This window comes from Rasamsonia byssochlamydoides (assembly GCF_041956645.1).
Source record: "Rasamsonia byssochlamydoides strain NRRL 3658 unplaced genomic scaffold VTN77scaffold_78, whole genome shotgun sequence".
Lineage (NCBI taxonomy): Eukaryota > Fungi > Ascomycota > Eurotiomycetes > Eurotiales > Trichocomaceae > Rasamsonia > Rasamsonia byssochlamydoides.
The window spans coordinates 792-28084 of NW_027192461.1; the positions used below are offsets into that span (position 1 = coordinate 792).

General features: G+C 48.9%; 9 protein-coding genes across 9 annotated transcripts; all 9 read left to right on the forward strand.

The window, feature by feature from the left end:
* Positions 1–2575: 2575 nt before the first annotated feature.
* On the forward strand, positions 2576–2879 carry VTN77DRAFT_8747 (uncharacterized protein; the record flags this gene model as incomplete). The annotated part of the gene is made up of 2 exons (XM_069425278.1): positions 2576–2724; positions 2786–2879. 2 exons carry the CDS (start codon positions 2576–2578, stop codon positions 2877–2879), a joined length of 243 nt encoding a protein of 80 aa, XP_069274314.1.
* Positions 2880–3571: 692 nt separating this feature from the next.
* VTN77DRAFT_8748 (uncharacterized protein) lies at positions 3572–3895 on the forward strand (the record flags this gene model as incomplete). The annotated part of the gene is made up of 2 exons (XM_069425279.1): positions 3572–3812; positions 3879–3895. The coding sequence occupies 2 exons, from the start codon at positions 3572–3574 to the stop codon at positions 3893–3895; spliced, it is 258 nt and encodes an 85-aa protein (XP_069274315.1).
* A 2657-nt stretch (positions 3896–6552) lies between these two features.
* VTN77DRAFT_8749 (uncharacterized protein) lies at positions 6553–6840 on the forward strand (the record flags this gene model as incomplete). The annotated part of the gene is made up of 2 exons (XM_069425280.1): positions 6553–6571; positions 6623–6840. 2 exons carry the CDS (start codon positions 6553–6555, stop codon positions 6838–6840), a joined length of 237 nt encoding a protein of 78 aa, XP_069274316.1.
* A 734-nt stretch (positions 6841–7574) lies between these two features.
* VTN77DRAFT_8750 (uncharacterized protein) lies at positions 7575–8079 on the forward strand (the record flags this gene model as incomplete). The annotated part of the gene is made up of 3 exons (XM_069425282.1): positions 7575–7600; positions 7747–7808; positions 7901–8079. 3 exons carry the CDS (start codon positions 7575–7577, stop codon positions 8077–8079), a joined length of 267 nt encoding a protein of 88 aa, XP_069274317.1.
* Positions 8080–12569: 4490 nt separating this feature from the next.
* On the forward strand, positions 12570–13860 carry VTN77DRAFT_8751 (uncharacterized protein; the record flags this gene model as incomplete). Its single annotated transcript, XM_069425283.1, has 5 exons — positions 12570–12700; positions 12963–13074; positions 13132–13221; positions 13278–13688; positions 13756–13860. The coding sequence occupies 5 exons, from the start codon at positions 12570–12572 to the stop codon at positions 13858–13860; spliced, it is 849 nt and encodes a 282-aa protein (XP_069274318.1).
* Positions 13861–14437: 577 nt separating this feature from the next.
* VTN77DRAFT_8752 (uncharacterized protein) lies at positions 14438–15440 on the forward strand (the record flags this gene model as incomplete). The annotated part of the gene is made up of 2 exons (XM_069425284.1): positions 14438–14701; positions 14754–15440. The coding sequence occupies 2 exons, from the start codon at positions 14438–14440 to the stop codon at positions 15438–15440; spliced, it is 951 nt and encodes a 316-aa protein (XP_069274319.1).
* A 3107-nt stretch (positions 15441–18547) lies between these two features.
* On the forward strand, positions 18548–20401 carry VTN77DRAFT_8753 (uncharacterized protein; the record flags this gene model as incomplete). Its single annotated transcript, XM_069425285.1, has 2 exons — positions 18548–19618; positions 19667–20401. The coding sequence occupies 2 exons, from the start codon at positions 18548–18550 to the stop codon at positions 20399–20401; spliced, it is 1806 nt and encodes a 601-aa protein (XP_069274320.1).
* A 2259-nt stretch (positions 20402–22660) lies between these two features.
* On the forward strand, positions 22661–22999 carry VTN77DRAFT_8754 (uncharacterized protein; the record flags this gene model as incomplete). Its single annotated transcript, XM_069425286.1, has 2 exons — positions 22661–22810; positions 22868–22999. 2 exons carry the CDS (start codon positions 22661–22663, stop codon positions 22997–22999), a joined length of 282 nt encoding a protein of 93 aa, XP_069274321.1.
* Positions 23000–23940: 941 nt separating this feature from the next.
* On the forward strand, positions 23941–25859 carry VTN77DRAFT_8755 (uncharacterized protein; the record flags this gene model as incomplete). Its single annotated transcript, XM_069425287.1, has 5 exons — positions 23941–24109; positions 24174–24453; positions 24512–24528; positions 24582–25196; positions 25249–25859. The coding sequence occupies 5 exons, from the start codon at positions 23941–23943 to the stop codon at positions 25857–25859; spliced, it is 1692 nt and encodes a 563-aa protein (XP_069274322.1).
* Between the last annotated feature and the right edge of the window lie 1434 nt (positions 25860–27293).

Below are 27293 nucleotides of genomic sequence, written 5' to 3' on the forward strand. Positions count from 1 at the left end.
CCTGTCACTTGTTCTATATTCCTCCAATCCACCAGAAATAATACCCGTGTGCCGATTAATCACTACGGGGAAGAGATATCAGAGCTCTTCTGTCAGGGTTAAGTGGACGTACCCTTTCGTCAACGCTGGTGGAAAGTCAGCGTGTACGCTGAAATATTGCTGCTTACAAGTCCAACACCGCCACCGTCTTCAATCTCAACGCATCTTATTTTATTACCACTTTAATAAAGAGATATCATCTTCATAGCTGCTACATAGTGCTAATCATACAGTTGGATCCAGTAATTGCGACCTATAGTTGCCCTTATCGCTAACGAAGATTCTCTTATCTTTGTCCAACAATGCTTCGATCGAAATCTCGATGTTTCCGGAAACAGCTGTGCCCATTGCAGCCATGTGAGATGCCAACATGCTATTGATGCCAGTTTGGGAACAATCAAGGCGCCCTGTATTCATATTTTTTTTTCCTCGGGAGGAAGAGCTATGGCTAGGGGTGGGTATGAAAATTTCCATTTCCGAAATTTCAGCCGTTGAAATGAAATTTCAAACCAAGGAGAGGGCGTTACGGAAATGTACTATTCCTAATTAGTTAAGACGAGCTATGGCCCTCTGAGCTAGCCAGAAAAAAAAAACTAGGATAATTGGTCAAATTATGACTAATCTTGGGCCCAGGAGGACCCTTCAAATGGAAATATTTCCATTACGAGGCCTTGAAACGTATGTAATTTCACGGAGATTGTTGGTAAATTACCCAACACTAGCTATGGCATCATGACAACCAGATGCATATCCAGGCTTATCTCCACCAAACAGTGGGGACATTTCCCGAACTTAACTGTGGAGCTGCAGCTTTCCATGTGGTCGTTGTTGGTGTAACAGGCATTCTCTTTGATGTTACTCAGTAGATCGAAAATAATGCACCCGATAGTGTGGTCGGATAGACAGGAGATACACTCGATCAGCATTCCGCTGCTCGACTCGCTGCAGAGGCCTCATTTCAATATCCGACTTATGTGGTGGTCCTGTTCTCTCATTGATGCTAAACAGCCATTATTATCCAGATAGGTGGCCGTTCCAAAGCTCCTCTATCAAATATACTTATTCTTGATTATTTGTATATATACCATGCCAGCACAACTACCTCTTGAGAAGAGAAACTGGAAGATACGTGGTCTACCCAGCGGCACTGGATGAGAATAGTGTCTCTTTCTTTCTTTCTTTCTTTTCTACAGCGTCCGGACGACACCGGAAGTGGGAGAACCCCTGCAGGATCCCGTAAAACATGGTGAATACCCGCTGTGGGTGCCCAAGCTGCAACTCCTCAAAACACGGAAAATCTACACCATCTACGGAAGTGGACAGACGGCAGAGACAGCTAAACCAGATCCTGGAGCTGTAGAAAGGTGGGAAGCTGCGTCCGCAAAGCCTACTTTTTCAGATACAGGGAGCGATTTGGCGGAAGTTCCCTGTTAACTCTCTCCATAGGATACTCCCACCCCGGCATTCATTATGTTTGCTTCACTGTTAGTCGGAAAACTCCATCAGATCATTCACTGTTCCTTGTCAGTCACTTACTCAATTCTATGCATCGCTTAAGCCTGCTTAGCTGGGTCAGTTGCATTCACTGTCTTGTCTCCTGTCACTACCCGTCGGCAAGAAGGCATATAAACGAGGATAACCCCCATCCCTCTCGCACCTTGATTCACTCTCTCTCTCTCCTTTTTTTCCCCAACATATCTCTATATACGCTCATTATCTAACCACGTTATATACCCTTGGCTTATTGCAACAACCTTACTATATCTCTCTGATGATACATCTCTTTCGTCTTGATATTATAAATATCTGGGAGCCGCAATGTCGTACTCTTCTTACAGATCTCCACCTTATACACTAGGTTCGGTGCTCCACATTCACGAATCATATCCGCAGGACCGATGGACTGCGCCAGGATTGTTCAAGTTGCGCTGAACACTATATTTCGAGCACGGTATGAACATTCCTGCGTATGATATACGAGAAGTGGTTGCTGTCTCCATCTCAATGTGTTAGTTTCCCTGTTCTCTTTCCAATAATATGACCAGAGCTGAGAAGATGCAGAAGCCTCGCCTGAAGATTGGACCAACTTCTCGATACAGCACATCACAGGACGATAGCATGATAGACTCCAGATGACAATTTTGGATAACCCCCGACCTGCCTCACCTACTGCGCCAGTGACCTCCGAAACCAGTGTGAGGAAAGGTCTGGTGGAATATGTCATGTCAAGGGTACAGCGAGCCCTTCTTCGAACTCTTGAGGAGCCACTATCAGGATACACTGCTATATCCTTAGGGGAAGGGGAGCTGGCGAGACTGAGCTCTCCCGGCCCTGGGACCGATGGAAGGGCCAGTGGCTTGGTCATGAACATGCCCTGGAACCCGTTAAATTCGGCTCATCAACTCGGACCGACCATTCACACGGGAGATTGCTGTGCTCCAGGCGCTGCAGCACCATAATCCAACCTGGTCGCCCCCTGACCCTTACCTGTGGCGCGTCCTGTTGGGTAACGATTATGAGAGCCTTGCAGCCGTTGATGTCTATGACACGATTGTACCTACTGTCGACGTCAACCAGATCCTCGATAGCTTCGCGCTTAATGACCAGCAACGAGCTGTATCGCCCACCATGCGCCACCCGCCTGGTCCTGTGGTGGTCGTCCAGGCACCAGTGTTGGGAGTGGATGTAAGTTGAACAACTTGGAGCGGAATCCTATATATCCTTCCCCCTCTGACCCGGCTGACAGGCTTACTCTTATATCGCATATCGACCAACATGAACATCGCCAGACAACACTCAAAAAACTTGAAGCGGCAACAGCCGACGCACGTCGAAAATAACAACCCGTTCCACGAGGTCCTGGGAATCCAGGAGACGTTCTTCAGAAGGTGCCGTTAGGATCATCAACCTCGATTGATCTCCCCTATCATATAGGACGTTGGAGAAACGCTTCCAGGATACCGGAAGAATCTTAGTTAACCATCTGGTGGGGAGTACGTCGTGGGAGGAATGTACGATATATTCATAGCCATCTTGGCAATTGATTCAAACAACTTTCCACAGCGAAGGCACAGGCTTTGCGAGGTCCAAGGGCTCTAAATAATAGATTTAACGTCTCACGCTCCCTTGTAGGGGCTTTCTCTCTTCTTGCTACATTGCAACAAACCACACGTTCCGTGAGTATCTCTCCCTTGTGCCCCCTCCATCAGCCTTATGAGCCCTCGGGCTGCAGCTACCTTCCAAAGGCTCTTCAAGCTCAGCAGGGTTAGCTCGTTCCGATGCAACAACCTGCTTATGAGCCATTCGACCTCCCTGCGCGAGATCTGTGTGTGTGATGGCTAATCGGGAACTGTTGGCGTAGTTTGCGAGAAGAGCTATATTCTTTTTATTTGCTTTCTGTCGAAAAAAAAAACAAAATTTTGTCTCCAGTAAAGTAAGTTTTCTTCGCAAGAGCTTTGTCTTCGTATTATATAGAAGGAGGTACTGACTGTTCGCGGGGACTCGATTCGAGTTGCGCCCCCGAGTCTGCTGCATGGTTCTGTGCTTCTCTTCAATGACGGAGTTGACATTCTTCACTTCTTTGGGTTGGAGCAACCAATATTATTTTGCCAGAGGAAAGCCGAGCCCAAAGATCAGCCTCTCGTCCAATATGCGTCGCTTGAATTACGGCGCGGACCTCGGACAAGCTTTCCAAGTTGACATGACATTTGAGCGAGTTGCTGGCAAGGTCCATGAGGCAACATTTGGCACTATGGATGGACGACTCGGAACTGGTGAGGTTCAAGCGCCCCCATTACTACATACCTAGTAGCAGAAATAATTTGTTCACGCCATACTAGCAATTGCCCTTGCATGAGCATTTGTCGAAACAGTTATACATGGCGCTGAACCTCTCGTGACTGGGCAGGGCCATAAGCAGTTGCCGGGAAGGACGTACTCAGAAGCACAGCTGTGAAGAGTGGGTGGGGGAGATCGATGAAGCAAGATCATCAGTCAGCTACAAGGCTCCCCGGGCAAAGGAACATCCACCCACAATGCTCGACTTAGACAAGATCAAGACTACTCAATCAGGGGCATATCTCTCAATGATACTGGGTCAATTCGCGCTTCGGAGACACCAAGGCGAGCAAGCAGACAAACAGTCCAGATGCAACTACCGGAAGGAGCTGACGCAATTTCAACTCCTCGAGACGGGCCCGACGAGGATGTTGAGCTGAAAACTGGACGACTACACTATTTTCAGCGCTCATAGTTCCGGCCCTAGATGACCCCGACAGGAAGCGTGTCTTGTCCTAAACGACTATAATGTTGTGACCTGCCAGCAGGAGATAGCATCTTCCAGCATCTACTGTCCTTCCGATTTCCCAGAAGGCGACACAACCTCTTCAACTCTCGACTCGAGCGGAACGCAAAAGGTATCAAATCGAAGACAAAAGGTGCCCATTGCAAGCATATTTGGGGTACGAAGAGAACTCCAAATCTCGGACCGATCTCACGGCTGGTCTTTGTAATGGCGCCTTTGCCTTGTGCAGGTTTCGTTCCGATGGACAAGGAACGGATGTCAGAGATGCTGATACATCATTGTCGACGAATCCAGCGGACAAGATGAATTAGGCCTCGTTTTGCCTTGCTGGAGATATTGGCTCTTTCATTGGTGATACAATGGAAAGGTATACGGCCTCGATGGACGTTCCAAAAGTCGCTGCCCAACATCCCAATTGCCTGTTCTACGCGACTTTCATTACTGGGGACCCTTTTTTTCTGGACAGCTATTCACGTATACAAGGACGCGACAAGGTAGTCGATCACCTCCTCTCCAGCGGAATATGTCGCATGCTAGGGGAATAGACGGCAGATATCAATCACCAAAAATGCTGTTTGCTGGAAGAAACACATCGAGATGAGACCTTAATGTCACCTCCATGAAGCACACGGCCTCGACTCAATCAATCATTGCCATTATTACAAGAAATTACTACCACAACGGTACAAAGCCATCAGAAAATGGTCCGCGTCACTGCTTTCTGCGTTGATGATCCCCTTCGAAGACATATTCGTTCTCCCTTGAGAAAAGGAGGTGAGCCGCGACACTCTATTTTTTACCTTGCCTTTTCTGTGCGCCTTGTTTGCTCGACATGCGATGAGCGGATCTTCACCCGCAAACTCCGCAGCAGCAGTCTTGCTACGCCTGGTATAGCCTCGTATAGCTTCTCCGGGGTTCCTTGAAGCTACACATGCTCCTCCGGAACATCAACGAGGTCTTCTATCGAAGAAGAGCACTGTCAGGTGTGCCAACCCTGGCCAACAATACTTTGTTTCGGCTGCCCTCCGCCTCTGCAATGTAGACGCCGAGGTTTTCCACGCAGAACTGAACATCCGCAAGCGTCAGGAACCAGTGGAGCAATTCAACGCCCAACAATCCAAGGCGATGGTGTTTATCTCTTCCTACGAGGTCAACTACACCTGCATAACCCTTCAGGGACTCTGTTGCAACGTCCATGTATTTGAAGAGGCCATCTCGTCGCTTCATCTAACTTGATCATCGTCATTGTCCTCCTGTTCCTCCCTGGTTCCCCAACGTTCTCAACGCGAAATTCGTTTGATCCGACAGCGAGTATATGAGAATGATCAAGGTGAAAACGCGACAAGAGAAGACCTGTGATAATTACAAGCGGGAGCAGCATCGGGCTGGGGCATGCAGTGAGCAGTACTTCGAATTAAAACAAGAAAAGTCTCCGAGTTCAAAGAATTCGTGGACAATGACATGCACTGAGTTTATGTCCGGATCACAAGGTCTGCTATCAATCCATTCCGTTGATTGCCCCATATCCAGCGGAATCCATTTGACACAGCAATATCTTCCAATCCCCGAGCAGTGGATGATACACCATTTGTGGGTATCTTCGCATTGGACAACATCGCGAAACCAGGCTACCCTGGGGGAACTGTCCCAGTGATCGTCATAAGACTCATGTTCGATTTTTCAGTGGTTGTTTATGATATCCCTTGCTCGTGAGTTCAGTCTCTCCATTCCGTTCATCCGTATAGCTAACCCTAGGATAGTACATCGTGTGAAGTCCCTTCGCTGCGTGGAAACAGGAATCGTGGACATGTTGTTGTTGGCGGGCGTGATACCTAGTTCAGATCACCAAAAAGTTGTCGTCATGGCGCCTCTTTTTGGCTGAATCTGCAACACGACAGATCTTTCGATAGACTTGGGGCGTCTGTACAAGGCTTTTCAGGATCATCACAACTGGCTCACTTACTTCCTTCCCTATTCCATTGGAAAATGGGACAGCAATGACCAGGTTTGTCAACCCGGTTTTGTATTCGTATAAATTGCTAACACTGTCCAGAATTTCTGCTCCTTTGCTTCAAGCACTACTGCTCTTGTCGTCCTCTCTCGATTAGGTATTCCAATGCTGCTTGGCAGTCCTTCATATGGTTTCCCTAATTATGCTAATGCTCATGCCATACGTTTTAAAGCAATCCCTTACTCCTTTTGCGATCACGATGGATCCACGTCACATGCGTAAGTACCCATGACCTCACAGAGCTGAATAAGTCACTGATTGTGATGTAGCTCGTCTGCATGCAACGACCTCCATTGAAAATCCTTCGGGTCTCAGTTCGTTACAATGCTCAATTTCCCTGCACCTACTGCAGGACAAGTTCCTACCTCCTGCATCTCGCCTTAATAACATCACCAGATTGGGGCATTTTCATGGAAAGAAAGCTACTCGGATGTCTAGCACGTTTACACTAGCCAATACTGAATTGTATATGCAAAATCATCACTGAATTCCACTGCTAGGCTCCTGGGAACCCGGCCAGCTTCCACGGTATGCTCATCGCGGATCTGCGAGCTTGTCACCTTACGGCCTCCACTTATTCAGCTTAAAGCTCGGACGCTCATGTATTGGCACATCAGACTTGGTCATATCAACAAATCCGATTTGCTACGCCTCGCGTGGGATGTGCACTGTGGTATCGTGATAAAGGGCTAAAGAGAATTGCTATTTTGTGAACTATGCGTTAAGGCAAGAGCTTTATCATAGCCAGCTTGTCCTAGGCCTGATTACCTCTGTCGAAACAACTGCGATCTTGACCTCCCTCCAACTTGCCGGGATCTTCTACAACTGCCACTGCTGGACCTACTACTACAACAACCACCACACCCAGAAACAACACGTTCTGTCCCTCTGGACTCCTTTTCTCGATGGCACGTCCTGCCATTACTACAACCGTTATGTTGTTTCCCTTTCTACATATCCTATCCCACGCTTCTACCACTCAGCCTTTCTCCTCTGATTCTACCGATCCCTCTGAATTACTCTTTGGCCTTACATGACAATTACACCATGCACCTCCGATTGTCCGAAATAGGCCGCCTTTTAACATTGTCAAGAGAAGGGTCAATGGGTCATCAATCCGAGGACTGCACAAACAACTATAACTCTCTTGGACTCGTGAGAATGATGCCTGGTATTATCGCGCACTAGTGAGACTGATGGCGGGTGTCTACAGGAGGAAAAATGTCAACGCTAAGACAGGCTGTCGAGTATGTATTCTGACACTCCTGTTGGGTTTTGCCATCAAGTTGTATAGAGAACAGCTCGCTCTCCGCGGCAATCCTGAGGCTCCATACTACCATCAAGCGGTTGATCACTCCACGGCGGAATCAGTCCAATAGTTGACTATATGCAGTACTACATGTTCAAAGACCTCCTCCTTCTACCAAAGAAAGACTCTTCTCCTCTTAATCAAGGGTAAGTCCTCCTCCTTCAGCTCATGCCTTGTCGTTTCTCCAGGTTTCTGTACTGGCAGTCTTGAGTCATCCTTGCTAACAGTCACGATACAGTCACTGGGGTCAAAGGAGCATTAGGCCTCAGACTCAGGCTTCCCGATGCTGTGGGGGCTATTAAGACGCCTAGCTTTGTACACTCAAGGTCCAATTCTATTGGCAGCAGCAACATATCGGTTCTGAAACAGATACAATCGATCTCCTTGAGGCGCCGCTATCATCCTGTGGTTGCATAGATTATGTGCCAGGAGGTGATGGTTTGGAATGTACACCCAAATGATCATTGAAAGCCCGTTCTCAACCGCATCGCGTCATTGTATCAAAGAGCCATTCAAGCACTAGCCACCTTTCATCTCTGCGCGTTATTATCTCCAACCCTCAGGAGACCCGTAATCTGACAAACCTCGATGATCATCCGTTTCCCGCAATATTGTGGTTGGTGACACAAGCGATTGTCACCTTGACCTGGTACAGCCTGATCTCAATGCCAGACCACTGCATCCTGGTAAAGCGAAAGGCAAACTGATCGTCTTGTCGATGCACATTTCAGAGACGCTTGAAACAACAGCATCGATGTTGAAACATGCAGATGTGTACTTACTTCTGCAAACACCTCGAAGACTGTCGCTGGCTGAAAGTGTTCGGGACTTTTCGTGCTGGGAAATGACTTTTATTGTTGCCTGTGACCGACATATTTGATGCCGAAGAAGTCGTTCAAAAAAAAATGAGACTTATGATACTGCTGAAACGCCAACAAAACGTCCTAATGGGAAGACCACGGAAGCACCCGCTCCTTGTGCAACCGCATTCTTCTCTATCACTGAAATCTCTCTAGGATTTCACAGACGCCAACCTTGGACAAACTGATCAATGGGATATTTCAATCCCGGCAGATCGACACGCTACGCCCGGTTGGCATCCAGCTTCGGTCAGAAAGCTGAAATTCGCAATTCTAAGGCACCTAAGGAAGAATACCCCGTTGCCGGTGCTGTCTACGACTACCTATCGAAGATGATTGATTTCGTCAAGCAGAGCAATATCGCCAATCGCAAATATCAGACGTTGTCGCATGAATCAGCCAGTTAGCCTTCACAGCGATAACTGGATCTATCAACCGGTTCTAGCCAGACGTTTCTCTCTCGACGTTACCCGCAACCCTACCCTTCAGGTCGAGTTTAAGAGACAACTGCGTCCTATCTGACAGCGTCCGAGTCAAATGGCGTATTGTTCCCATACTGCTGTGCGAATTCCTCCTGTAGGGGCCAAGGGGCAGCCTTACCGCAACAAGCTGGTTAAAGCGAGCCAAGTACTGTCTGAAACCGAAGTCACTCTCAACGTGGCTCTGATCCTTGTGGCGGTTGGTGGCTCGGTATAATGAGCGTCTCTTTTCCCGCACGAGAAAGGAAAGACTTCGAAGCCAGAGAAACCGGCCCTCTTGGCGTTGGACAAAGTGGATAACATCTCCAACCTCTGGACAACGCCGGAGCCCTTTCTTCCGCGTTAGGTGGGTGGTTACATACAACAATTCAGTCGCGAGCAAATCTGTCTCGAGCGGAACAACTATATGTCCATCCACGACCGCTAACATTATGGAAGTGCAGGAAAGGTCCAGTGGAGAGAGGCCATACCCGACAGTACAGATAGAGACATCTTCTCGAATGGTCTCGACGCAATCCTGGAGGCGTACCTGTCAGGCAAGCTGAAGGTTCTGCGAAGGCAAAGTTACAAACTGGTACAGAGGCCAACTTCCGTGTTTGCCTGACAATATTCAATGCTCCCTCCAGCAGCTGGACGAGATGCTTTGTTGCAAATCCAATTTGGAGAGTGAAACGTGGCATGAGCATGATGCATAGCCATCTCACAGGAAGCCCCTCAACAACCGACGACTTCAGCGATCAGGGGAAGCATCGTGCAGCATATGGCAACGATGGAATAATAATGGACTCATCTGCCCGCAAGGCACTGTGATGCCACGAAGGTAAAGAGGAGACTCTGCAGGGCACAACGTGCTGGATGAACCACACTGCACATCGCAAGCAACGCTATACTCAGTATGATCACCATCTCCAACCTATATGCAGAGGTCTAATATCGAAAATAGGAAAACGCTGGACACTCTGCGAACTTCGCCCCGCTGCATCTCCCCATTTTTGCGATATTTCAAAATACCTGGGCATCCCGCCTAGAAGAAGAGATACAGTCTAATCCTCTTCAGCACTGGTATCCCAAACACCCGGACAAGATCTTTCTGCGGATAGGGGATTATCCCCAGAAAGCTGACCATCCCAGCTATGAGCTAGCACCGCATACTTCATTCCTAATGAAGGAAGATTATATCGCAACACTCGGCGCTGCAAGAATACGGGAAGAAGAGTGCAGTATCGGCCGGGCAGAGGCCTTGGAAGAGAAGGATACATATTTGCGAGCCGTGAAGGTGCCAGGACTTGCATATCGTCGTTACATGGTCTTCCTGCAATGTCTAAACTGGGGGTATCCAACGGAACAGGCCCCGGAAATTACTTGGAAGTCGAACCTGTCTTCCAGAAAATTCTCGTGCTTATACTTCTGATTTTGAAAAGCTGTTTGAATTCCATCAGTCGGTATTTTACTACTGGGGAGGACCACGCCTTGATCTTCAGGATCATCAAACATAAGCTTTGGTATGTATCTTTGGTGTTAGAATTTGCTTCAGTGTTGTGTCGCTTGATTCTCTAGAGTGATTAATGGCTGATGGTATTGAAAAAGAGCAGAGCAGCTCGTTTTATGTCTTTGCGAATAATCCAAAGCAATCTTATTCGTTGTCCGTCTAGTGCCTCTACGACAGATAACAAGTATCTGCGGGTTCTCAGATTGCTGTTACCCCTTGCTGCTAGCAGACTTACTTCGCCTGATGTCAAACCGATATTTCGACCGACGAGGCCCGGACAATTTCCAGAGGTGATGCCTCTCAATTTGGGGAGGAGGCCGTGGTGAACTCACCCGGCTACTACTCCCTGCCCGATGACGACCTGGATGGGTTAGTCATGGAGCAAGAGGGGATTCTTCTTCCAAGTTTGGGTCTGAGGTAGAATACGAGTACGACTCTTCTACCGAGTTGGAGTCAGAGCGAGAGGAAGTCGGCGACAACGGCAAGGACGTTCAGGGCGATTCCTGGTATAAGTCTGGATATACTGCTCTGGATTAATCTGTCGTCCAAGATGATGCCACAAAGTCTTGCTACGGCCAATTGTTCGTCATGGACATGAGAATGGCCCTGGTATCGGTCCAGATCAGACGTGAGTCCCCTGGCGATGAGGACATGAAGACGTCGCATACGAGACGTCTGACGATTCCGCCGTGCTGGAGGAGAAGGAGATCTTTGATCTCGCAGAAGACCATGTTACGAGCAGATCTAGAATCTTAGTAAGAAGGCTTTGGTCTTGATAAAATGAACTTACCGTGGCTTCCTGGCTAGCCTTTATCTTTATTATAAGGCTCTAATGCAAGAGCATGTCCCCTCACCACACAGACGGTCAACCGATCAATTGATCATATTTCACAACGCATTATAATAGCAGTGGTTTGAGTCCAGACGATCAAAGACGGAACTGTGGAGATCATGTTACAGTGTCTCATTGCGGTGTCAACAATGTCCTGGATGTCAATATTCCTGCTAATAACCCACTTTGCGAGCTGCAGGTAACTGAGGAGGCAATCAACAGATATATTTTCACCTCCGATTACCTTGTCTATTGCAGGGCTTGTCTCAGAAACATATAGGCGCATCTACCGATCCATCGCACACTGTCTTCTCGAATGCCATTCAAAACTGGCAACGTGGTTTGTTCATCAATTCCACCATCTCAAAGCAATGTACTCGCGCTGGATTTCCAAGTACAGTTCCATCTGCAACCCATGCTACCGAAAACTTATCACCTGGCTGCCTGATACCTATGTCTGGAATATGGAGAAGTACCGACTCCTTGCCCTGTATACGATCTGGCTGGGCTAAAGTTTGTTTCCGCACTGCCCTAACGAATTGGACTCAGACTGTGGAAAAGAGATAAGTCTGTTGATATTTGCAGAAGGGAGTTGGAAATTGCAACCATTTTGCTAGTCGTCCTAATTGTGACTACCATGGCTACTCCGCCGCTCTCTACTCCTGCCGTCAAAGATATCAATGACCTGATCAATAAACTCATTGGCGCGAAGGTTATTTCAAATTTGGCCGTTTGGCGCAGAGTCCTCAGGATGAGGAGGAAGAGTGAGCACATGCGGCGAGTCCTTAGGCCCCGTGCTCCTACCCTGCTTGTCCTGACAATTAGGCCCTAAGCTCAGTTCTTTTATTTTCATTTTTTTTTTACAAGTGGTTGGTAGTCGATCTTTTCGTGGATTTCTCGGCAGGAACCCATCTTCGTTCCTGCGCAAACCCTTTGGACGTCGAGGACAGGAAACGTAGTGCGCTGGCTTCAATCAGACACAACTCCTAGCCAACCTACCGGATTCTTTCACTCCACCTTACAATCCTCCACGCCACATGCTCTCTTGTGATCTATGTGAGACTATCGAAGCTAATGCAACGAACGGTATTCTACCCCATCACAGAAGACATTCCTCGCAATGCCACCTGCTTTGAATGTACAGAACCTTGAGCTTGTGGCTTGTGAGGCTCATTCAAAAGAACAAGCAAGAGACCACGAGGAAGTAATGGAATTTGAGGGTCTTCAAGGGACGCAGGCATGTGCTCATGGCAGCCATACAGAAGTGTGAGGATGAGAGCAAAGGCAAGGGCAGGTGTAAAGATGAGGATGGAGATCACCAGATGAGCACCAGCGACAGTAAGGCGAAGGGTGGACCTAAGGAGGTGGCTGAAAAGCAGTTGGTAATAAGATAACTAACTGCTAACTCCTTGGTCTCTGTCTCTGATCATCGACCTTTGCTTATCACTTTTTTTCTCATTCTAGTGTAGCTCACTCCCTTTTCTTTCCCCGGCGGCATCCTCGTTCGTTCCAAGACGTTTTTTTTTCCGCCGAGAAAACGTCGTCCAGACCGCAGACCTCCTGGCTTAAGCAGCCGTGTCCAATGGCGCAGATGGAAAAGAGTGTTAAGTACTACTGGTTGATAACTAACTATGGAGCAGTACTGGTCAAGGTTCAAACACGGACAGCGCCCAGTTGTTAAATGCGACCCCTATTATCCCATTCCCCTATCCCCCGCAGCTGGGCGCAGTTGGCTATCCGGCCAACATTGACGTGAGAGATCTTTTGCGTGACCTCCTGAAGCGGCTGGGGGCATCTGACATTTCACAGTGCGCTAACAAGGATACTGCTCCCGATCACACAAGGTGGAAAAACCGCAATACCCAATGCCAACAGGCTGCAGACGGATTCGACCGTCTGGTTCAGCTTTATCGGCATGCATACAATTTGCTCCAATATGACTGTCTGCAGAACAGTCCAGCTTGCAGAAGAGGACGCTCCACAAATCGGCATCTCAATGGGACGAGGAGCATCTCAATGCTCTGGTGTTGTATACCTCGACTATTTGCCTGTCTCGCGTTTCTTTGCCGCCCAGTACATCTCAGACAAATGCCAGTGTTATTATTCAGAAATGGGAATTCGGAACTTTCCCGGGTCCTTTCGCAGCTATCAACTTCCTGGCGGTGAACCGGCAGACAAACATCCCTCATATGGACATATCCACTTCATCTAGCTCACACAGCGTTGAACAGAGACTCGCCACGATGCCCGACGATTGCGCCCGGAAAATCCTCCGGTATTTGAAGCAGCAGATCTACTGTCCCGCGAAATTATCCCTCGTATCCCCCTGGATGGGAACTCCTCAAGTTGATCTTTTGGAAGGTAGAGTACGTGATACAAGGCCGTCATGATGCCGTCCATCTCTAGGATAAATGCTAACAGATATACAGACAGCTCAGCGTAATTCAGAGCTCTAGCGAAATGGGTCAAGCGGAAGACTCATCACCTGCAAGATGGAATGGGGATGTTGGAAATTTCACAGAACCTATGCTATCCTGATGGAGTTGCTCAAGGCCAAACCACTGTCGTGAGGATCACTGCTACAGAAATGGCTGCCGTCTATACACTTTCATCACGTACGCCATCAGGATCGTGAGCAGAAACGGCAGACGGATCATTCAAGCTGATACCTACTATCGCGAAGAATCACCGGCCGGCGTGGGGGAAATACGATGATAAATAAATAAACTCGTTACTCGTTGAGACGAACTCGAATGAGATTGTGGAGTTGCTTCTTTTTTTTTTTAAATCTTGATTGCTATCCTGCATATACTTTACAACAGCATAGGTTGAACAATTTCTGAAAAATTTATAACAATAACTATAAGAAGAAAAGGTCCTTTCTATACTCTTCGAATCAAATAGCAATGGGAATCATTTGTCAGCAGAGCTTCGATGGCATCGAAATTATCCACAGGTCCCACTTTTGATTTGGCATGACGACAGCATTATTGACGGAGGGGTAAAGGAGAGGGGCTCCGTGTGGTGATCAACACACGCGATTCTTTCTTTCTTTACTTTGAATTTATTCCTGTCTGTATTGTCTGCAGTTGATTAATTAATTGATATTGTCCCCATGCCAGGCTCCAAACTGGGCATTTTCCCCGCGGCGGGCGGACTGGGCGGCAGCACCATCAAGCATCTCCTCCCGCGCATTCCCCCCGCCATTCTCGTCCTTATCGCCCGCTATCCCGACAAGCTTGTTGCCGAGAGCGCTGCCGGTGCAGTTGTACGTCGAGCCGACTACGATGATGAGGCCTCGCTGCAGCGCGCGTTTGACGGTGTCGGAGCGTTGTTTTTGATCTCGTACGCTTCCTGCGAGTATGAGCATCGCGCCCAGGTGTGTCCCTGACGGAACCGACCAGAGCTTCAGACACTGACCACTTCCACAGGCTCACCGCCGTGCCATCGATGCCGCCCTCCGCAGCGGCGTCAAGCACATCTTCTACTCGTCGCTGGCCTTCGCCGGCAATCTGACGAAAGAGACTGTCGCCCTGGTCATGCGCGCCCACCTCGCCACGGAAGCCTACCTCGAAGAGCTCGCTCGCACGCGAACAGACTTCACCTACACCGCCATCCGCGAGGGTCTGTATCACGAGTCGTTCCCCATCTACACCGCGTTCTTCGATCCGTTGAACCCTGTCGACGAGATCAAGATCCCACATGATGGCTCTGGGCCTGGCGTCGCGTGGGCCAAACGCGAGGAGCTCGGCGAGGCGACTGCCAAGCTGATTGCGCAGTACGCGACGAACCCGCAGGCCTTCCCGTACATGAACAAGACCATCCTCCTCTCTGGACCGAAGGTGTTGACGCTGGGAGAGGTTGTCGACATCCTGGGCCGCATCATCGGCAAGCAGGTCCGCATCAAGCAAGTGTCGGTGGACGAGTACGCTGCCCAGCCGCAGATTGCGCCGCGCCTGACGTATCATGGAGTCAATCTTGCTAAGGAATGGGCCACGGCGTGGGAGGCTATCCGACGAGGCGAGTGTTCTGTCGTCACGCCGTTGCTGGGGGAGATACTGGGTAGAGAGCCAGAAGACTTTGAGACTACTGTGCGGAAGTTGATTGGGGGTGCATAATCGTGGATGACGATATCGTTGTCTGATACCAATAGTCCAATGCAATAAGTCTTCTTCAGCTGAGTTTTGGCCATGGAATTGCATGCAAAAAGACCACTACGTAGGGGGACAGATAAAATGTTGTACAGAGAGTATCACGGTTTTCTTCAGAACTGGGAGTGATGTCCATAACAACATTAACAGTTATTATACTATATAATTCGGTTCCATGCCGGATATGAAAGCTGGTTCAGAGATACAGCTCCCTACTAACCTACCTATTTCATACTCCCTCCTATTCATGTACATGTTGCAATCATGTTTGTCCGATAGCATAGGACTGGAACTCTGGTAAGGGCGTCAACTTGAGGATTATTTAACACTTATCATGGATATGGGCGTTCTCTCGACCAAAGGCTTGCTGCGATTTTGTAGGAAGAGATGCCCGTCCCATTACATATGAAGGTAGAATTGTATCTCTTCCTAGGATGCTTCCAACAACTTAATATTATTGTCTTCTGACGGGATCACTAGAACTCACTGTTGTTTTGCTATACTACTAACCATATTACTTTACCATGACATGACAAGGTCCTTGCAATAGTCATTGCCATTGAGTATGTCCAGTACATGCTGCACGTTCTCTTCATTATATTTCCTCCTGATAATATAGGTAATATGAAAGGAAGTAGGCTTGCAGGTAGACTTATGAACCGTATACGGTAGAATTAACCCTAGGAAACGACTTCAGCAATTGTCGACAATACGTGTATTTGTGTATACTTCAACAGATATTGTTCTTTACTGGTGTAAAAAACCCTCAATGCCTCTCTACACTAAACTATCAGACATAAAGACTATAATTGTGCGATATACTAGATAATCTGCTGTCTAATACCCTCCTTTATACTAATCAGAATTGGCAGTAACTGTAACTATAATCAGGTAAGACTGCGATGGATGTGGAAAAGAATCGCATGCTCTACAGTAGTAGTGATGAAACGAGATAAAACTCAAGTACTGTACATTACATACATGGTAGGTAGGAAAGGCCACCATTGCCATACGGGACCGGGTTCTGAAAAAAAAAAGTCACTCAACAATTATGAAGGTATGAAGGTTTATTTCTCGAGTGTTTTCTGCTACCTATAGTCAATATATGTACTGTACATAGCTAAGGAAAGGAATCGGTCGTCCAACGGTCAGCTATTTAGCTGTATTTTAGTTTTTCCTTTTTTTTTATAAAAAAAAACCCGTGAAATGTGAGATTTTCTTTTTGAGAAACGTTACTACCGTTAACTGTTAGGGGCGACACTAACGTTATAATATTTTGAAACCAGTACATGGAGATTTTGGGGGGAAAGAATAAACAGGAAAGAATAAATAAATGTTAGATTTTGAGACAGAAGAGTCTATACAACCTTTTTTTTTTCATTCTTCCAAAAGTACACACATAGCACTTAATATACTATAAGATCGTAGCCTCAGATTGATTATAGATACCTAATCTAGATATCTAATTGGTAAAGTAATTAAATCGCCTCGATAGTTTCCTCAGTGCGTATACATAGGTTAAAAGACTGGCTCATCTTGCTTTTCTTCCTGAAAAAGTAGTAAAGTCGTTAGTTGCCTAGGTATCATTAACGTATTACTATTTATATAAAATAATAAGTTAGGTGGAGGTTGATTCCAGCTTAGCTAGGCAGGCAAAAAGTGATAGAGAGAGAGAAGAAGGAGGAGGTGATTAGTTTACGTCTTTTTTTAACTTTTTTTTAGGTCCACTGTTAGATATGAAGAGATTGAGAACAACAGTAACATTAGATTTTTCTTTCTTTCTTCTTTCTTTCTTTCCCCCAACTGTCTACACACGGTTTTTGGATGGACGGTGTGTGGAAGTCACCTTTTCCCGTATGGAACCTTGGAAATGTCTGGTATTCTGGCATACATTGGGTATACTACGTACCTAGGTAGGTAAGTACTGGCGCATGACATTCACTAAACCTCCTTTTATTTTTTTCTATTTTTTCCTTGGCCTTTTTTGGTTAGAGCTGGGGGCCGAAATTCGTACTCGTACTACTATAGTAGTCCGGAGTACTCCGTACGTACAGTACCTATCTCCCTAACGTTATAACACCCCGCAATGATATTATTCTTGGACCTTTGTACGGAGTACTGCCAGCCTCTGCCCGGCGGTGGATAATAAGGTTTAAGTACAGAGTACCTAGATAAGTGCTTAAGCGTTCTTAATTAAGCAAGGGTCTGACCTCGTGTGGACTTGAAACGGCCCCAAAGGACTATTTTTATCCTACAGTAAGACTTGGAACAACTGGGAAATGAGCTTGACTAGTATGTACTGTACAGTACTTTCTTACAGATTCTTCTTCAGATTATCGGGTATGCAATGTGCTTCTATCTAGGATTACAGTGGTGATTGCTCTGTCACAACATTAAGGTTAGAAGAATACAACGACGTTGCAACAATATCCTTGGCACTGGAATCAGAAGAAATTTGGTTTCTTTTTCTGGTGAACACGAGTTAATATTATTGTTGTATGTAACTTCTGGGCGTTCAGGTGGGGCGGGGCAGAGGGCTGAAACGACACTTCGTTCTCTCTCTTCGCGTCCTTTCGCGTCCCTGCTTTCGTGTCATCGCGTCCAGTCTTGATACGAGATCATCAATTGCAGCAACGATATAATCCTTATCTTTGAAGAGTTTCCATCCGATACGGGTTCTTGACTGTCAACATGTACGTAATACTCCATACTCATCCTGTTCTTCCACTGCTAATGTTAGTGGGTCGCAGATCACTGATCGCTCCCCTAACAAGTATGTAGCCAGCATCCACCCCTGGGGCAGAACAACCTGCCAGCCAATATTTTTAGAGCCTCTGCTGCGCCATGTCACTTGGCAATCCCGATCCACTGCCAAGGATCCTGGACGGGCCAGGGGCGGAGTTCCGCTAGATCTGGTATGCCCGATGTTAGATCCATTCACTGGGACGGCTTGCACGATGACACCTTGTGTCATACGAGAATGGAACGAAATACGGCGTACTTATACTTGACAAGCCTGAGTCCACAGGCTCAGCCTGCACTCCCTGTCAACCATTCAACCAGATTGAAACAACATGCTGTTCTCTCGCAGCATCCTGTCGCTGGCGGCCCTGTCGCTGCTGACCACGTCTGTCGCCGGCGAGGTCCTCGAGAAGCTTCGCGCGACGCCTGCAGGATGGCGATTCTCTCGTCCTGGCCGTGACAACCAGCCGATTCGTCTCCAGATTGCTCTGCAGCAGCAGGATGTCGACGGTTTCGAACAGGCCGTCCTCGATATGTCGACGCCCGGCCACCCGAACTACGGCAAGCACTTCCAGTCACACGACGAGATGAAGCGCACGCTGCTGCCCTCCGACGACGCCGTCGAGGCCGTCATCAGCTGGCTGCAGTCGGCCGGCATCGCCGACATCGAGCAGGACGCCGACTGGATCAACTTCCGCACCACCGTCGGCGTCGCCAACAAGCTGCTCGACACGCAGTTCCACTGGTACGTCAGCACCGAGAAGCACGTCCGCCGGCTGCGCACGCTCGAGTACTCGGTGCCAGACGAGCTGGCCCAGCACATCTACATGATCCAGCCGACCACTCGCTTCGGCCACATCCGCCCTGCGCGAAAGAACTCGCGGGTGAAGGATCTGTCCGTGGACGCCCATCGCGCGGTGACAGCCGCTAGCAACTCGGGCATATGCAATTTTCTGATCACCCCGACCTGTCTGAAGAAGCTGTACAACGTCAACAACTACACGGCGAACGCCCACAGCGGCAGCAAGATCGGCTTCAGCAGCTACCTGCAGGAATACGCGCGCTATGCCGACCTGGCCAGCTTCGAGCAGACCCTGGCCCCGTGGGCGCAGGGCCAGACCTTCTCCGTGGTCGAGTTCAACGGCGGCTTGAACGACCAGAACTCGACGGCCGACAGCAGCGAGGCCAACCTCGACCTGCAGTACATCGTCGGCCTCAGCTCGCCGTTGCCTGTGACCGAGTTCTCGACCGGCGGGCTGGGCTACCTCGTGCCGGACATCAACGAGCCGACCCAGGCGGACAACCAGAACGAGCCGTACCTGAACTTCCTGCAGGGCGTGCTCAAGCTGGACCAGAAGGATCTGCCGCAGGTCATATCGACGTCGTATGGGGAAGACGAGCAGGTGAGTTGATAGGAATCGTTGGACTTGTTTTCTTGCTAATGCCGATAGACTATTCCCGAACGCTATGCCCGCACCGTGTGCAACCTGTACGCCCAGCTGGGCAGCCGTGGCGTGTCGGTGATCTTCGCGTCGGGCGACTCGGGCGTTGGTACCGGATGCGTGTCCAACGACGGCAAGAACCAGACTCGCTTCCTGCCCCAGTTCCCGGCCTCCTGCCCGTGGGTGACATCGGTGGGCGCCACGCAGGGCATGCAGGAATCAGCGGCATCATTCTCGTCTGGTGGTTTTTCAGATCTGTGGCGGCGCCCCGCGTACCAGAACGAGGCCGTAGAGGCCTACCTCCAGAAGCTGGGCGACCAGTGGAAGGGACTGTTCAACCCGGAGGGGCGTGGATTCCCAGACGTGTCCGCGCAGGGCGTAAACTTTGCCGTCTACGACAAGGGCTCTCTGACCGAGCTAGAGGGGACGTCCGCCGCGGCGCCGACGTTTGCTGCCATTGTGGCGCTGCTGAACGATGCGCGACTTCGGGCCGGCCTGCCGGTGCTGGGCTTCCTGAACCCGCTGATCTACAGCAAGGGGTACAAGGCGCTGAACGACATTACGACTGGTGGCAGCAACGGCTGCAACGGGCAGAGCCGGTTTGGAGGGCCTACTATCGGCGGTGCTGTCGTTCCAGGGGCGAGCTGGAACGCAACTGAGGGATGGGACCCGGTGACGGGATACGGAACTCCGGACTTTGCGAAGCTGTTGAAGCTGGTCGTGCCATCTAGACGGTGGCCTTGAAGCAGCATTCTTGGAAGGTACTTTTTTATCTTTCCCGCACGTAGATATGCATTCCAAGGAGAAATTTGACTGTACAGCTTTGAATCCGTCACTTCGCTGTCATAGTAGCCCGTAGAGATCGATTCCGCTTCGTCTACCTAGTAGTGGTTAGTATAAAAGTAAAACTGTCGATAGTTATCTAGAGGACTCCTTGCTCCAGCATCCCGAATATTTACTGCCTATCTCCTTAGAATCGTCATCATGTCTCATCAAATCAGATCATCCACGTTGATTTTTTTTATCCACAACTTAGCAAGAATAAAGTTAAATAAAGTGCAGTAGACTTGCAACAAGCTCTATTCTTTTTTTTTTTCTATTTATCTCTATTGCATTTGTTTATTTAGGTACTCAGTTAGCTTGGTCGGATAGTGTCTATATATTTTCTTGTTTTCACTAGGTAGTAAAAACTATACTACATACTAAGGCAAGGAGAAAAATTAATTATGCAATTTATAAAGAGAAGGTGTTCTTTTTTTTCCCCTTTTGCTCCCTGCTACTGCTGTAACAAATCTTCAACTTTTTTGAAAAAAAAAATCTACTAGATAGTAGATTAACTATTCATTGATCCGCTATAGTAATAGACGTATACTTTTTTTTTACAAAGAGAAAAGGGGGGAAAGATTTTAAGTAAGTACTACATACGTATTAAGTTTTTATACAGGATATATATATTTTCGGTATCATGTACTCTGTACTTCGACAGACTCTATAGTCTAACTTGTCTAAAAATTTCCCTTCTTCTTTTTTCTCTCTCTCTCTTCTTTTCTTCCCTCTAAGATACATCTAAAACTTTTTCTATGGTTAATCCGCTGTGTGTTAATTGTGTGTAGTATTTCGAAGCCAGTATGTCCTCGAAGGTAAGGTAGAATGTTGCAATTGCAAGGTACTCCATTTCTCTCTGGAGATCTTGGCGAAGTATTGATATTATATCCCAATCATACTAGCATGAATTAGCAGGAATTCAATTCCATGACGTGTAAAGAGAACCAGGTAGTGATCTCCCCAAACCAATCAACAATAGAGATTTTCACACCTCATGCGTTTAGGTAGGATTTTTTTGATTCCTTTTTCTTTCTTTCTTTCTTTTTTCCCCCTAGACGTCACATCATTCTGTTGTACAACATAAAATTTATACCTCCGTAACATCCCAATTAACAGAAGAATACCTTCTTAAGGAGAATGTTATATACGTAACTTGGCATTATTATATCACGTGGATAAGTTACCGAGGTAGAATGGTTCAAGGGCAACATATTACGTTGATTAGGAAAAGCTTTCGTAGACAAGCAGAGCAGTCAGTCAATTGGTGCACTCCCTCTCGTTTTTTAACTGCTGACTGCTGACTGCTCCTTCCCTCTGTCTGCTTATTGGTGACTGTAGTCAGCTTGCCTATTTTCAGCTGGTGGCTAGGTACATGTACCTCACTTGCGTCTTGAATACGACATCATCCAGCTCTTCCACTTCCAGGTCAACATCTACTCTTCCAGCCAGTCGCTCAATGTTCGCTACTGAAAAGTGGACCGACTGATTGGCACTGCAGGGTCTTACGGAGCCGACGGAGTACTGCGTACCAACCACTGGGGATCGATCCAGCGTCGACTACTGTACGTAACCTAATATTCCGGCTGTTCAGGTAATGCCAACAACATGCGATGATGATCTGCGGCTTGATCTCGATCTCAGATCAAGTGGTGTGGTGTGCTGTGCAGGTCGATCCCATCTTTCGGTACGGACATACGGAGTACAGGTAGGATGACTCCATTTCTGCAGGTACAGGGTACAAGGGACAAAGGACAGCGCACTAAGTTCACCATGGTGCAAATTGATCGATTGATGCGTATTCCGATTGGAATTGGATTGGCAAGTCTGGACTCCTGAGTGGACCTGTGATATCTGATCTAGTTATACCAGTCTGTCTCTGTAATCAGTATCCGTCATACGGAGTATGGCACTCATTATTCTTTCTTTCTTTCTTCTTTCCCCCCTTCAGAAATTTTATTTGCTCTGATGGGTCAAACGTCTCTCTGGATTCCTTGGATAAATTCCGGTGGAGGAGGAGGAGAAGATGGCAGATATCAGGTGACCAGTCGGTTGCCGACTCACTCCTTCCTCCATCACCCAACAACTTCCTCCAACGGATGACGACCAACGCAATCTCCAGTTCATCAACTTGAAACTGTGATAATAAATTACTCATCGGGTTCCTTGCATCATCATTACATGATACTACAACCACTAATTCACAGCCAGTACCTCCACGGCTTGTTGGTTCGGATGACGGCAAGAGTGAAGATGTTTTACCCGGGCCCCCGTACGAAGCTCCCCACGGGGAAAAATTCCCGATTTATCCTGCTTTTACCCGCCAACGTGGTTAGCACTGTACTACTCGATCGTGAAGAGGATTACTAATTTACTACGCCGCACAAGGGTCTATCTACCAGTCAGTCATCAGCTGCGTACGTTGCACCCTACTGTTACGGCTCACGCTGTGACTGCCAGCTTGTCACATCGCTGAAGATACGATACTCCGCACGCTGGCACTACTCTGCAGATAGATGAGTTGCTAGAGATTCGACCAGTGACGACTGACTGTTTCAGACGGTCGCTAGTAAGATGTGAGATTTGTGACCGAAGATTCCATCGAATTCATCTCGCAGTGCCAGGGCATCACATTCAGGCTCTTCGACAGCTGTTGCCGTCCACTCTATCCCTAACCCGGTCTGGGGAGTGGCAGCTGGGTAAATGCTCTGGCAGTGACGGAGACATCCAGTCAGGTGCAGTCCAGCCAGTCAACTCGTTGGGCGACTTAGGAGGCCTGAGTGTAACAGTGGAGAGCTACGGACGAGCGCAACCAGACATTGGCTGTCTCTGAGCCATGCAGTGTGCCAGCGTGCCACCATGAGCAGTTCCACATGGCATCGCACACGTGGGGACGTGACGCAGAGGTGAAGTCGGACTCCGGGATTCGTCCGACCTGGATTGCTTTGAACGACTAGGAGAAGCTCGGCTCAATCCGATGAATGAAATGGAATGATCACGGGAGAGCAGTGGTCTGACCGCCAGCTCGTCAGCTGTTCAGGAATCTGGAGGTGCTGGAGTCATAGTCCGGGATATTATGACTGACCTGCCCGACGCGGGTTAGTGTTCTGGCGCCGGCTGGGCCTCCCGAAAGTCGGCAAATAAGCGTCGGGGGAAGGCCCGGGGTAGCCGGCTAGCATCCCCGTGGAGAGCAATCCGGAGGAGTCTGGCGTCCTCAGTTGGAGCTCGTCCCTCCGCATTGCCAATGAGACGCCGCTGCTGTTTTACCCGGCAGTTGGAGCACATTCAGCCTGAATGCGTCGGCGAACAGGAGCCGGGAGTGTCCTGACCAAAACTGTCGGTCCGAGAAAATAATATAAACCTGACGATCGGGATGGACGCTCTGCGTCGTGCTCGTCGTTTGTTCCTCTGGAGTAACCACTGCTGGACAGCTGAACAGTCGACTGACAGACAGCTCAGCCATGGCACCCGTGTATTCACAGTCACACGATGCGGCCTTGAAGCGCCGGTTGGCGCTCGCCCGGTCTACGGGGCCCCTGGCATTCTTCCAGAACCTGCGCGTCGTCGGTATCGCGACGTTTGCGTGCTTGGGTGGTTTGCTCTACGGTTACAACCAGGGTGTCTTCAGCGGTGAGTGAGCCGCCTTGCAACAGACTCTACTGGACAATCTTACTGATGGGTGGTGACGGCGCAGGCATCTTGACCATGACGGCCTTTGGCGAACACATGGGAGACTACATCACCGACTCGACCAAGAAGGGCTGGCTCACCTCGATTCTCGAACTCGGTGCCTGGGTCGGAACGCTGTACTCGGGTTTCCTCGCTGAAGTGCTGAGCCGGAAGTACGCCATCTTGGTGAACACGGCCATCTTCATCCTAGGTGTCGTCATCCAATGCACCGCCGTCAGCCCCTCCGGACCGAAGTCCATCCTCGCGGGTCGTTTCATCACCGGTATGGGTGTGGGTTCTCTCTCGTAAGTCTGCCGAGTACAGGATGTGTATGGTTTAGTGAACTGTGCTAACTTCCAACAGGATGATTGTTCCGATGTGTGAGTAACTCCAAGTCAACTAAACTACTCAGCAGTCCACTGATTGAATATAGACAACGCCGAGTGTGCACCCCCCGAGATCCGTGGTATGCTGGTCGGTATTCAGCAGTTCTCCATCGAGTTCGGTATCATGGTCTCGTTCTGGATCGACTACGGCACCAACTACATCGGCGGCACCGGCAGTACTCAGAGCGACGCCGCCTGGCTGGTGCCCCTGTGTCTGCAGCTGGTCCCGGCGCTCATCCTCTTCGTCGGCATGCTCTTCATGCCCTTCTCGCCTCGATGGCTCGTCCACCACGGCCGCGAGGACGAGGCGCGCCGCGTACTGGCCAAGCTGCGCAGTACGACGCCGGAGGACGAGGCGGTCGAGCTCGAGTTCCTCGAGATCAAAGCGCAGTCCCTGTTCGAGAAGCGCTCCGTCGAGGCCAACTTCCCGGATCTGGCCGAGCCGACGGTCACGAACTACGCCAAGCTGCAGTTTGTCGCCATCGGCTCGCTGTTCAAGAGCATCCCCATGTTCCGCCGTGTTGTCGTGGCTACCGTGACCATGTTCTTTCAGCAGTGGACTGGTGTCAATGCGGTGCTCTACTATGCTCCGTCTATCTTTGCTGCCCTGGGCATGTCTAGCAACACGACGTCTCTGCTGGCGACAGGTGTTGTTGGAATTGGTAGGTCGTCTCGTTTTGTCCTCCTCTTTCTTTCGTCCGCTAATTCAACCAGTCATGCTCGTCACCACCATCCCCATGATCCTCTGGGTCGACAAGATCGGCCGCAAGCCCGTGCTGATCTCCGGTGCCGTCGCCATGGGCGCCTGCCACATCATTATCGCTGTCATCTTCGCCAAGAACCAATACCAGTGGCCGACGCACCACGCAGCCGGCTGGGCGGCTATCGTCATGGTTTGGCTGTTCGCCGCCAACTTCGGCTGGTCCTGGGGTCCATGTGCATGGATCATCGTGGCCGAGGTGTGGCCGCTGTCTGCCCGGCCATATGGTATTGCGCTGGGCGCCAGCTCCAACTGGATGAACAACTTCATCGTCGGGCAGGTGACGCCTGACATGATCACAGGCCTGAAGTACGGCACCTTCATATTCTTCGGCCTGTTCACGCTGCTCGGCGCGGTGTTCATCTTCTTCTTCGTGCCCGAGACGAAGCAGCTGACGCTGGAGGAGATGGACGTCATCTTCGGCAGCGTCGGCGTCGCAGCCGCCGACAAGGAGCGCATGAAGCAGATCCACCTCGAGCTGGGCCTGACCGATGGCCAGGAAGATGGCCACGAGGTCAAGAACGGCCAGGAGGTGGAGAATGCGGAGAAGACTGTTTCTGCATAGACTGGTCTCCACTCTGCATCTTCTTCTGAGCTTGACTCTGACTGTTATGATACGACATGACATACATGACATGATATGAAATAGCAGGAGGAGTCGGCACGACTGGATATATGTACGCAATATATACGCGATATGTATATGCGATATTTTTATGTGATATCTGTAGTAAGGATCAATATAATATCTCTTTTTCTATACTATTCATATGATAGAGCTCTGGTAGCTATAGCTAAATCAGTCTGCTTCAGCTTCCAGCTTCCCGGGATCTTTGCTCTAGGCAGCTTATTTCAACCTTATCAGCAGTTATTAAATTAATATCATTGGCCCAGGACAAAAGTACCACTTAACTGCAAGTAAATACAGCTGGGCATCCATCTGCTTGGCGGCGTTTACCTTATCTCCGCCATCTATCTCTAAAGTCCCAAGACATATGGAAAATACATTAATGTAACGGCTTACAAGGGTCGTGATATGAGAAATTCCATCATTACTGAACAGTATTGTACGGTGCTGTTTGTGGTGCAAGACTTTTCTTCTTCTTGTTCTTCTTTTCTCTTCGTCTCTTCTTTATCTCTCTCTCTCTTCTTTTCCTTTTTTTTTTCCCTGCGTTGAAAGAGCTCGTTGCGCTCCTCAACTCTGATTCCTGTTCTTTGGAGTTCAAAGAAAGGTGACAACACATATCATCTATCATCTGCCTTGTGCAGAGCAGACAACCAAGTTGCGGACGCAAAGATGTCGATGGAGAAGAGACTAGGCGACGAGCAAGGCGAGCCGGAAACGAATCCAGGTGACTGGCGAATAAGAGCTTATGGTTTCTGAGACGACAATGCTCCTCGATGCCGGCGATCGCCTCTCTGCCGTATACGTGTCGGATCCATTTCTAGATGGGTTTCCTGGAGACCGGTGCCATTGGTATTGGTTGTGCTTGAGCGGAGCGAATCGAACAGATTCGGCGGGCATGGTTAGACGCAGTCCGATAAGATTCGATCTGTGTGTAGATAGTAGATATGTGTCGATATTTGCTATCTGATATCTGTGTATGAAACTTATGAAACTAGTGCGATAACCAATCTTTCGGCCCGTGCCGCCAGTCCGGTGCAGATCTGATAAAGTGAATCTACTTATTTGAACCATCTCGTCACAGCCAGTTCTATCCGGAATTAGGGTTGGCTAAACTCCAAACTCCGCTATTCAACCCTGTAACATTATATATAACCTGGCTAAATATTTCTGATCTGTATGGTATTACCATAGCTTTAACTTTAGCATTAGTATCAGTAGTTGTTTTACCTCCATCTTCTCCTCCGTCTCCTTACCATGTCGTCCCTCATAGTGATTACAACCACCCCACAACGCAGCCGGTCTATCAGTCTCTCGCGCCAACCCGGCATTCAAACCCTTCAGCGAGAGAGTGGGCCTTATCTACAGCACGCC